Consider the following 11,582-nt stretch of genomic DNA (forward strand, 5'->3'; position numbering starts at 1 on the left):
CTCCAGAAACCTTGTGCGAGAAGGAGCGAAGTCTGTCTTTTTCGCCTCACACTCCTTTCACTTTCTTCTTTATAACGGAGTTGAATCATCTTGCAGCAAAAAGGGACTAGTGTTATCTACAGCATTCCGTGCCCCGTGAAGTCGCGGCATTCCCGTCCGCTTAATTCACTCCCTGGATTCAGAGCAAAGCAGCCAAGCCGTCATGCCTTACGGAGTGCTTCATCGTAGCGCTGTCGTCTTATTGTCCCTTCTGGTGGCTCTTGCAGTGGGCACTCCTTCTTGCGATATCTTTGACACTCGTGACTACCGGCGTCACACATGTCGCAATTTTCGCTCCCCTGGAGACTTCCTCACTCATGTGAGGCGTGAGCCATCCGCGAAGCCAACCTGGTTTCAGCTCCTCGACTCCCAGCTCCCGTCACTACCTCCAGCGGCCTTCGCGGGACTCAATGTCACAATCCTGGAATTGAGGAGCGTCGATGTTAGGCGCTTCGACCCGACCGCCACTCCGACGGATAACCCTTTCGGAGGCCTTGAAGACACACTGCTCCGACTCACATTCAGCCTTGGCACCCTACCTTCGTCGTTGTCTCTGCTGTCCGGCCTGCGGCGACTGGAAGAACTGGAGCTTGTCCACTATGGACGTCTTCGGTTGACGCGGGACTTCAACCATCTGCCTAAGAGCCTGAGGACCTTGTACATAGCCGACGCAACCATCGAGTCCATAGAGAGCGGATGGATCAGCGACCTGGTGAACCTGGAGAGTCTCATATTCCGCGGCACGGACCTCGCTCGTTTCAGCAGAGACTTGCTACCTATGCCGGCGCCTCGTTTCGCCACACTCGACTTGCCGTGAGTATACTCAGACTCGCTGAACTTGCTCGTTTGGTACATCTACCAGATAGACGCATATTGTATATGCACCGGCCAATGTACTTGCGCGGAGACAGAAAAGCATGTGGTTGTACCTCAATGTTCCCCATCATATGTCAGCCTCTGTTTTGAGTTCTTCCACCGCATTTGAGTGTTTGTGGATTCTGTATGTACGCAGTGATTTTTTCTTCTGAACAAAATGCCTTCCACGTATTTCGTGGAATACCTTCCAAATAGAAGCCCTTCCACGTTATCATAAATGCGGTAAGCCATCATGCATAATTAAGTTCCTATTGTTACTGGTTCAAGAGCATACTTCATCATCTGTCTGTGGTTTAGTGCGATCACAGATTTCATCTGTGCCCGACACGAGTTCTTGCTACTGTCGGATTTGGGCAGCGGTGCTAGATCATGTTCGCGGTGGATGTGCCTGACCATTTAGGTGTTCTTCATTACTCTGCTTGATCGTCCTCTTGCATTCATGCGCCTGTGTCTTGAAACTATTCCGCTCTCCTAATTCGAGCTCACCAGAAAGCCCTGATGTATATGTGCTTCACTGACCACGACAGCCAGTCCAAATACGCAATGCAATACTGGACACGCGAACCAGCTCAGAATACGCATTCTTTTTCAGGACAGTCATTTTCATGAAAAACAAAGATACCAGTTGAGAATTTCTCTCGCTTTCGCATCTGTGCAGAACGAACAAGCTGGTCTCTTTTCCTGTTGGACTCGGTGATGACCTGCCTGCCCTCAACTACATCAACTTGCTCAAAAACCTTATTCCGACTCTTCGAGAGCAGGACCTGGCTCCCATCAAGAATAAGGTTCCCGTCGTCGACATGATGTGTAAGACCCGATCCAAACGTGTACAAATATGTGCCGCTAATTACAGTAATTTGTTTACCAAGAGTACTATTTTTTTAACCGCATAAATACCCGCCGCGCTGCTCCTTGCCTTTGTCGTTCAGATGTAGCACACGTTACAGAACCCAAGTAGTCTAAACTAATACGGAGCCCTCCACTAACGCGTCCCTCTAGCCCATGTGCCGCTTAGGGACGTTAAACCACACAATTTATAATTTTACAATTTGGCCTAACTTACTTGATTGGGGGTGCATAGATTAAAACAATGTGTGCTTGAATATCGTTTTCGGTCGTTTATGTCAACCATTTACGTGTCGGCGCTCCTTAGCTAACTATGGTAAGGTACGTGAAGCTATCACCTTTCCACAACCTTTGCAGTGTTTGACATTTAGTCTCTAGATGATCTTTTCTTTTTTTAGAGCTAAGCGCGGTATCGATACTTCTAGACATACGATGGGTGTTTGGTAAGAATTAGGGCGAACACAGAAGCAGAAACTCTAGGACGAAGAAGGGCCCTTTTTTTTCAGCCTAGGCCCTCAAACGTCCACAGACTACACGCATCGGTTTCCGAGTTGTTTTTTTAATCCTCATGTGTGGAAGGCTTACTCGCCCCTAGAAATACTGCTCAACGGCCTCTTTGGGTTCATCTTCATCGATTGTCCTTGAAGGTGTTACTTCGAAGGTCAGGTGTAAAATTCCCATTAGGCTGAGACCTGGAGAATAGGCTGGGGCTTTGGCAGCTTCAAATACGTGGCTTTGGCGGCTTCAAACACAGCTTCTTCTGTAGCATCGGAGCGTGTTAGATCATTATCAAGAAGCAGCATTTTTTATCACTTTGCTTCAGTGCTTTTCGTTGCTGACCTCACGCAACCCCGAAAACATGTAGGCCTAATGGGCATCTGTCATAACTGCTCTGGCTAGTATGTAACCTCGTCCTTCCCCAATCCACAATCCTTGTCCCTCACCAAAAACAAAGTCTTCATCACAAGAAAAGTACGATCAGGATCTTTCGAGCATAACATCTCTTGAATTATACGGTCGTAGGGAAATTATGTTCTCAGACTAGGCTTTGCTTGCTCTCAAAATCGCAGTGGTTTGTCGAGGTAGGTAGGTCAGCAACCACCCATAAGAGTTAGTTTCACTAGCGTTAATCATGGCTAATATTACATGAGAACATTTGGCTCGATTTTCCTTCATTCATATCAGATTCTACCACATTCAGCACACACCGCTAACACACTATCTTCGTGTCTAAGTGTTCATGCAAAAATCATTTCTGTAGGGGCCCAGTACTGATGCCATTGTTGAAACTTGGTTTAGCGCAAAAGACAAACACATAGTAAAGAAACGACACACATGAACACACTCTTTGTTCGTGTTTTGCGCTGAACCAAGTTTCAACTATGTCCTACCAACTAGCCCAGCACGAAGTTTTGTTGAAATCACGCCATCTCAACCTCAAAAACCATAACAGCCGTATTCGCCTAAATCTGCTTTCCACTCTGTTGCATGTTTTTTCAATGATGATTTCAAATGGCCGACCGGCAAGCGTATCGTGTTTCAAGGATTCCTCACCGTGCCTAACAAAGCTGTCCGCCGTTTGACAGTAGCATATGACAGCGCACAATGCCCCTGGACATTCATCATGCGCTCATGAATAAATGCTGCATTGTTCCCTCTTTCGTCAGAAATTTGATCACGCCACAATGGCCGAGTTGTTCGCTTCAGGCATTCGCACCGAGCGATCTCTAGCACGAAGCGATGCTAGATGAGACGATAGTAGAAAACCATATGTGCGATCAATACAAAAAATAACGCGGCAAAATGCATGCAGCATTTCAGTACCCCTGTCTAATGCATCGCAGTTAATCGTAGAACTTGTTCCAACCTAGCTCTCTATCATTCTATCAGCTCTGTCAGCTCTCTATCAACTCTAGTATTCTATATTTATTGAATACCTCGGAACAAATTGTGTCATTCGTTTACGCAGAGAGCTGAAAAACAAAGGGCGACTGTTCGGTGTTTTTGATGCTCAATACCGCATCTTTTCTTATGCAGTCAACCCGATGCACTGCGACTGCAACTTGTCCTTCATCCTGGACTATCCGTCTACGTGGCACTTCTTCCTGTGCGACAGCCCACGCGAACTTAGGGACAACTACATCACCAACGTACACCACAAGCTGCTCAGGTGCTAGGGAAGCGCCTAAACAGCGGATGCCCGAGACTGCCTCTTCAGTGAACCAGTGCGTTCAAAACGCGCGTTTCATCATTCCTTGCGGATTAAACGGGCGCACTCATAAGCCCGAGTCGCACTTGTGGGCCTTCTTCTTCGTTTCACTGCTCCAGGGGCAAGTCTGCAAACCCCAGCCATTCGCGGAGGGATTGTGAACTTGCCTGCGGAAGTTGTGAACGTGCCAACGTAACTTGCGAAAGGACATTCGCTTCGTGTAACGGCAGTGAATTGATTGATTGATTGATTGATTGATTGATTGATTGATTGATTGATTGATTGATTGATTGATTGATTGATTGATTGATTGATTGATTGATTGATTGATTGATTGATTGATTGATTGATTGATTGATTGATTGATTGATTGATTGATTGATTGATTGATTGATTGATTGATTGATTGATTGATCTGCAGCGCCTCTCCTGTGGCAACCTACGGCTGGTGACACTTTCCGTTTGAATAAATTTTGTCCATGCTTGGGTGTTCCTCTTTAGTGCCTTTTTGTGTCTGGTTCTCCTTGATATATTTTTTTCCCGCTGCACCAAACGAAGAACCAGGTGGTTCACTTGTTATTGTTAAGGAGGAGGAGGAAAAATTTGATTAACAAGTGTGCCCCGAAGAGCGGAGGTACTCAAGCGCGTACTTCACAGACACTTCAAGCTGCCAATAGTTGCTCGACTGCCACGCTTGGCGCCTTGTTTAGTTTCATTCGTTTCTAATACACCGAGGAAATCTATTATACATTTGCAAGCAAATGTATAAAAAATGACCCCACATCAATACCGTGAGAGCAGTTTGTCTGTCACACTCTATTTAGAAGCAGCGTTTAGTTGGAGCGGTTTCCAGCTAGACTGAAAAAAATATTGGGATGATTGTTTCTCAGGCTCACCAAGGGCTCTTTTTTTTTACCTTTTTAACGCCTGGTATTCCATTCAGACGGCGAGAAATTTCTTTCTTTGGGGTGCCTCCAGTTATTCTGAAGTGTTATCAGTTCTTGGATACCGGATTAATTTCCGGTACGGTGCACTCAGTATCAGACTTCCTGCTTCCCTTCCCCGCCACAACTGAAGCAATTGACACAATGGGAAAAGACACAACAATCGAAAGCAGCGACGAACGTGATTCGCAGCCGGGTAGGTGTAATGCGCGAAAACTGTAATTGGTATTCTCTCCAAAAAAATATTGCCTCGAAAAAAAAATAATAAACCACCTGCAATGATCACGCCTCCCCTCCTTTTTTTACGAAAGTTATACGTCGTACACTGTCGAAAATCTTGCAACGAAAAGCAGCAGTTCGTATCCACATTAATGTCGACAAGTACGTCTTACATATTTCCTTAGTATCACGTACTAAAGTGGTAAGGATTAGTATCACGTACTCAAGTGGTAAGGAAGCAGTCTACGGAATTAGCCAGAATACTGCAACCTTAATGTGGCAGGGCCCTTGGGCTCATTGTAAAGCTGTGGGCTGCCGTCTTTAGCCACTTCAGCGCTGCATGAAATATCGGCGTTTTTCGGAAGGAAGATGTTCTTCAGTCTAGGTGTTCATTCTGTACTGGGTCTCTAAAATGGTAATTTTTTATTCAAAGAACGCATTTTTAATTATCTATAATAATCACTTTACACAGCTATAGTGCTTGCAGTTCATCTGCGTGTTGTACACTGCGGCAAGTCCCTTGCAGAGAGCGTCCTCAGATTTCGTCCCTTCAGGGAAGCCGGAGATTCGCACTGTCCGTACATGGACTGACGTCGCCGGTTTTCGGTGAGGAAGTGCAGGTTACAGTCGCAGTTCAGTGGGTTGCCTGCGGAAAGAATAAAGATATGACTGAATTTAAGAGAAATCAAGAACGACTGCACTAAAAGAGCATTCAAGAAAGCAGTAGTGAGGGTAGCTGGGCACACCGGAGGCTTTCAATGATACTAAAAAGCAGAGCGCACAGACCAGGCAAAGGAAGAACGAAGCATGGTGGTCTGCACTGAATTCATAATTAAAATGAAATGGGAAAAAAGGCGATGAGTATCTTTGAGAGTACCACATGATTGAACGGGAAAAAAATTAAGCATAAACATATTAAACATTTAAAAAGTACAATAGAAGACGACACACATATTGTTTTCATCAATGTTTCCGGTTCTCTAAGGTTTTCCTTGCGTGATGTTTTCGTCTTTCGTGAAGCATATGTGCGCCTGTACACAGCCGTGTTACCTTGCACAGACGCACCACGCCACTGCATAATAACGGAGTAGAAGTAACAATCCTTCTTTATATTATTAACAATCCTTCTTCCCTCTCTTCCTTCCTATTTAAATACGCTGCTACTTTCACTTGCCTGAAAATTTCGGACAGCACTAAAGGATTACTTCCGGAACAGAATGTATCATTTCGACAGACGTGAACGAAGTTTGCACCCGCGAAACAGAGGACACCGCAATTCCTAAACTGTCGCAGCTTGGGTACTGTCTTTGCAGCGCCACACTGTCGCTTGCAAAACTCCAAGGCGCCATATTACTTTATGTTGGTATGCCTGCACATCTAGCTTGTAGCCTGAGCAGCAGCCGTACTTGTTGCTTGCGCACGTGCCTTAAAAGTGTTCCTATATCCAGCGAGTTAGCAATCACATACTGCGGAGAGCCATAATAGCCTTTGTTTTTGCAGTGACAGTGTTTATGATGTCATGAATACCAATTTTAAGGGCCAGCGATTAGCAGAAATTACTACATTTTATTACCAGAGTTTTCATGATTCTGAAATAAATGACTGTTAGAACCATTTGAATCCTTTATATCAACTTCTGTACAGCAAAACAGCGTTGGCATTTTTTAAAGGAGCTTTCACTTCAGCAAAACTTTTCTTTAAAGTCTTTAGAAGTTCGTTATAGTGGTATTTCGCTGTACAGCTTGTTTACTATCCCTGCTCACGAGATGCAGAAAAGTGTGTTCTTCGCCTACTTGGTGTTTGCTGAGCGACATTTTGGAGACGCAAAAAAGCGATCTCCAGACAAAGGAAGGACGCTACAGGGGCGCTCGCTCACAATATTTTGCATATGGGCAGCACGAACACGAACACATTCAGACTTTGTGATGGTCAAACACATAAATAATAATAGGCGCCACTTGCTGGCATATACCAAAGACACGGACTAACAAAAATTTGACACAGCGTCACCGCGAGTACAATGGATGTTCGGTTGACGCCTGCTTTATTCTTGATGTGAAGTGCTCCCGAAAGCTCACGTGACGTCTTTCTTCTCTTCTGGCAATTATATTCAGAGAAGGCGTATACTTCATGCGCAGTAAGGTCAGAGATGACGCATTTGAGGTGCCAGCCGTGACATCACTGCCCCATATAACGTGGCTCTGTGAGCGTTTGAACAAATTAACCCCAACCAAAAAAAGACTGCATTTTCCCGGAATGCGGCTGGAGCAGTATTGTTGTGGTCGCCTCAAGACATTTGATACTTTCACACTTTGACGCTAGCCCGGCTAACGATCCGAAATAACGAATTAATTTTAACGCACTGCAAATACGTAAAATGTCTCACTTAGAAAATCGCAGGCCGTTAAGCCAAGCGCTAAAGGCATAGTCTATTTAAGGAGAAATATCTTTACTTTTGGTTTGTTTTCCTCGCCTTGAGGAAATCCCACGAAATAGTAGGAAAAGAGAAGATTGTGGCCACACGCACGCGCTGATATGGCAACTGAACGCGGCTCCGCGAAGTCTGAAGTATCGCGTCAACGACCTGAGGCTGAGAGACCCCAAAAGGGAGTTTTTAAGACACACACTACAACTGCGAACAACTGGAACTTTCCACGCTTTGTTCGCAGCTTAGAAGGCACTATCACGATATGGCCATCATTGAGAAAAGTGCGTAAGAGGAAATGTGCCCTTTAACTTTGTAATCGGATAATTTCACACTCCTGCTGCAAATATAACAGTCTAAGCCCCTCTAGTGACAGCTATTTTGGTAACTATCAAACAGAACATATTCTAATTGAACAATTACGAAGCGATATAAATAATGCTTCACTAATTTAATCCCCGCATGTTTTTATTTGTTTGTTTGTTCGCTATTAGTGCCTGCATGGTAAACTTGGAGAGATATGGGAGAGGCCTTTGCTCTGCAGTGGGCGTAGTCAGGCTGATGATGATGATGGTGGTGGTGGTGCATGCACTTACGCGAACACCTGATATATTTCTTGCCATAAGTTCAACAGACTGTTATGAGGGAGCATCTGTGCCGTCATTCGCTTTACCTGGCTGAGGATTTTCTACTCACAAGTCCGTTAGTCATGCCCTGGTCGTAAATTTAAGTATTTTGGAGTGAAACAAAGCAATCGCGCACGATGCATTAAAGCTCTCGTGTAGATCAAATAAGGGATATTGTTTTGAAATAGTCACAATAAGGCAATCGACAATAGGAAGAAGTGGTAGCTGAAAAACACCCTACGCCCCCCTATTCATCGCCCACAACGCCAACGACGTCGCCGACGACGCCAGATTCTGTACAACGGGAACCTTAACGGCGTCGCGTTAAAAAATAACTGTTTGCTTAGTCAGATGTTGTTGGTTGATCGATTTATCGACTGATGGGTGTGACAGATGGATCGCTCGTTCGAATCGCAGTCTCTCCTCTCCGCTTAGCACTCGACCTTTCTCTTCCGACTTCGTTACTGCTTTTCTGTCAGAACAGAAAAAACTATTGTGTATCAAAACCGTGCACTAGCTGGCCAGCTCGTCAAAGTAAACACACGAGCCTCCTGACCAGCCTCTGTCTTAAGAAGCATTGAAACGTTAATTGCTGCGATGTAAGTCTGAGCAGGCATTCACTGAGCCATTGCTCTGTTTTCGTCGACATTTTTGTGTTCACATTCTTCGAGAAACATGATTCTGACACAGCAGGAAGGTCAGACGCTCGCAGTTGCCTTTCAGCAATAGTAGAAAAATGCCATAGTATGTGTTAGTAACTGAAAGCCTGCAAGGTAAAACTATCAATTTAAGATGGCCTTCAAAAATGAGAATTAAAAAGGCAGTTAGAGGACTTACCGCGGACAAAGCAAACAAACTTAGGAGACTTACCCCTTAGCTGCACAACGACGCCTCTGTTCACCAAAGGACCCACGTCTTCAGTGCCGAGTTGGACGATTTGGTTGTTTTGTAGACCGACATACTTTAAAGACGGAAGACCTTTGTCGAGACCAACGGGAAAGCTTGTCAGCGAGCAGTCCCTGAAAGTCAAGTAAAAGCAATACGGTGGCGCTTATTTCAGGATAATATGACTAGATTCTATAAAAGGAATAGTGAAAATGCTTTTGTCTCCAGGCAGGCCTAGCATACCGAAGATTGCCTTTCCTAGCAATCAGAAGTAAATATCAAGTAAGTATGCGACTCACGGGTCAAGCTATGAGTACTCTAACAACTTTCTCTCTCTAAAAAAAAACAGAGTTCTGAAATGTTTTCTGTTTCCAGTGGGTACCGCTCTGAGAACCGCTCTACTGGCTCAGAGAACAAGCCAACAAGATGAAAAGGCTACGGCGACTCACTCCAACAGGAGCGTCTCCAGCTTGGCTGCTGTCGTGGGCAGCACGGTTCTCGCAAACGCCTTGAGGTTGACGTGACGTAACGAGAGCGCCTCCAGGTCGGTCAGAGACGAAAGCCAGTAGTCGTCCGCGCTCGCAATGGTCGAGTGGACCAAGTGCAGCTTCCGCAGAGTCCTCGGAAGTCCGTCCTGCGAACTGGAAGCGAACCTCAAACCGCTCATGTCGAAGAAGACCATCTCGGAGAGTTGTGCCATGCCTGACAGGAAGAAGGCCCAGTTGTCTGGAACAGTGCTGTTGTGGCTGAAGACCAACTTCTCCAAGGTGGCTTCTAGTCCACGCAGAGGCGTCGATTCGGCTCGACTCCACTCACCGGTGAGAACGACGTTGTCGAACTGCAGCGTAGAGATGTCCAAACCTTCGAAGATACCCTCAGGGATGCTTTCCAGAGCGCTGTTCTCAAGGACAAACCTCAGTTTGCCTACTGGTGCTGTCCTGTTGGGCTCAAAGTGGTCAAGTAACTGGCCTGAGGATCGCAAATCGGTGCATGTGTAGGTCACCTGCCCTGACGATCCTCTGGTGTAGAAGCAAGAGGGCACGCATGTGGACCACTGCACAGCCCATGACAGTAGACAAAGGCTCTGGAAGGCACGAGATGCTCCTTGACGACTAGACCACCGCATGGTTCTCTGTCCTTTGCATGCCGTGCCCGGTTTTAACGTCGTCGACTCTTGCACAGAGCAGTGGGAAGGCCGGACTACTCAGAACGCCAGACGCGAGATAGGGGCAACGCAAGCGGTGCTGGGAACAGATTGCGAGCACTCGGATTTCGCCCGAAGCTGCAGTCGCGGACATTCCCCACGTCGCCTTTGGCGGTGCCAGGAGCATAGATATACAAGCGCACGTCACTTGGTCCTCGAACGATATTGAGTCAGGAGAGAGTAAAGGCAGAAAATGATAAGAAAGAAAACGCTCCCTTAAACATTTTTATTGAACTGTCAGCATAGCACAAAGTCGCCAATGTGTGGTTATCTGAAAGCACAGGTTCGCGGTTGCACTAGCAATGCTCGACAGGACGCGGTCTCCTTCGATGGCACACCGAAAACAGTGTCACCTTGTGACGTCAAGCTGAGATTTCGACCACGACGAGCAAGTTAAAGATACGGAATCAGGATAACAAGAATACGCAAACTCGAGCACCTGTTTTCTTGGATGTTTTCAAATGCCTCGAAAAAGCCGTTTCTATGAGCTCATCATATCATGTACCGTTCCAGGAAGTGAAAGAATTCGTATAACCGACTTCGGTACGGCATCAAACTGGCCTGTTTTGAGAGCCCCGTGAGACCATCGACTTTGAGGCCGCTGCATAGTTTATCCTAACGCAAAAACCAGTCGTGCATCTGGTTTGCACCTTGCTTCGATTAATAAAAGAGGGCAAGCTTTTGGTGGCGTGCACGTGTAGGATCCGGCGCAGAGGGCAACGATGTACATAGAAACGAGGGCATCTTTAACCCGTCGTAACGAGATGTGCATTCGTTGGAAGAATCAGCACACGGTGAGAAAAATATATCGCACACGAACGGCACGCTCGGAGGGAATACCAAGAAGGACGCTCCTATCGAAAGAAGCACAAACATCACCGTTGTCAAAGAAAGGAAAAATGTGTGAGCAGTGCCCGCGTAGACTTACAGCCAACGGTCCTTTAGCCGGTGCGGAGTGAACTCTTTCCAGGATGCCAGGTAGTACGCTTGGAATCACAATGAGCACTTCTGTGTCAGTGTATTCGACAAAATACAGTAAACGTGTGTACAGTCAGTCGAAGGTTACTTAGAAAAATAAGGCAACAGCATTTTTTCCGGTAAGACTGCATTTCTACCAGCTAAAGATATACGTGTGACAAGAAACAAAACATGCAGGGTGTAGAAGGGGCTTATAATGCACGTAATTATGAAAGGTCTGAGGCCAAGCGATGTCTGACGTTGAGATATATAAAAACGACTGCACCGTGTTCATCATTATCGCCATCATCACTAGCCCAATTTGTTTGACTGCAGGTCAAAGGCATCTGCC

The 11,582-nt window shown here is 46.0% G+C and overlaps 2 protein-coding genes across 2 annotated transcripts; one reads left to right on the top strand and one right to left on the bottom strand.

Moving 5' to 3' along the window:
• The first annotated feature begins 19 nt into the window (after positions 1-19).
• On the top strand, positions 20-4,043 carry LOC149339823 (toll-like receptor 9). The gene is made up of 3 exons (XM_089550581.1): positions 20-852; positions 1,574-1,722; positions 3,799-4,043. The coding sequence occupies exons 1-3, from the start codon at positions 203-205 to the stop codon at positions 3,936-3,938; spliced, it is 939 nt and encodes a 312-aa protein (XP_089406707.1). The 5' UTR covers positions 20-202; the 3' UTR covers positions 3,939-4,043.
• A 1,501-nt stretch (positions 4,044-5,544) lies between these two features.
• Positions 5,545-10,259, bottom strand: LOC149339824 (uncharacterized). The gene is made up of 3 exons (XM_089550582.1): positions 9,519-10,259; positions 9,055-9,203; positions 5,545-5,779 (listed from the first exon to the last, which is right to left on the bottom strand). The coding sequence occupies exons 1-3, from the start codon at positions 10,193-10,195 to the stop codon at positions 5,622-5,624; spliced, it is 984 nt and encodes a 327-aa protein (XP_089406708.1). The 5' UTR covers positions 10,196-10,259; the 3' UTR covers positions 5,545-5,621.
• Between the last annotated feature and the right edge of the window lie 1,323 nt (positions 10,260-11,582).

Source organism: Amblyomma mixtum, chromosome 6 (assembly GCF_055824585.1).
Source record: "Amblyomma mixtum isolate Tamu chromosome 6, ASM5582458v1, whole genome shotgun sequence".
NCBI classification, from domain to species: domain Eukaryota; kingdom Metazoa; phylum Arthropoda; class Arachnida; order Ixodida; family Ixodidae; genus Amblyomma; species Amblyomma mixtum.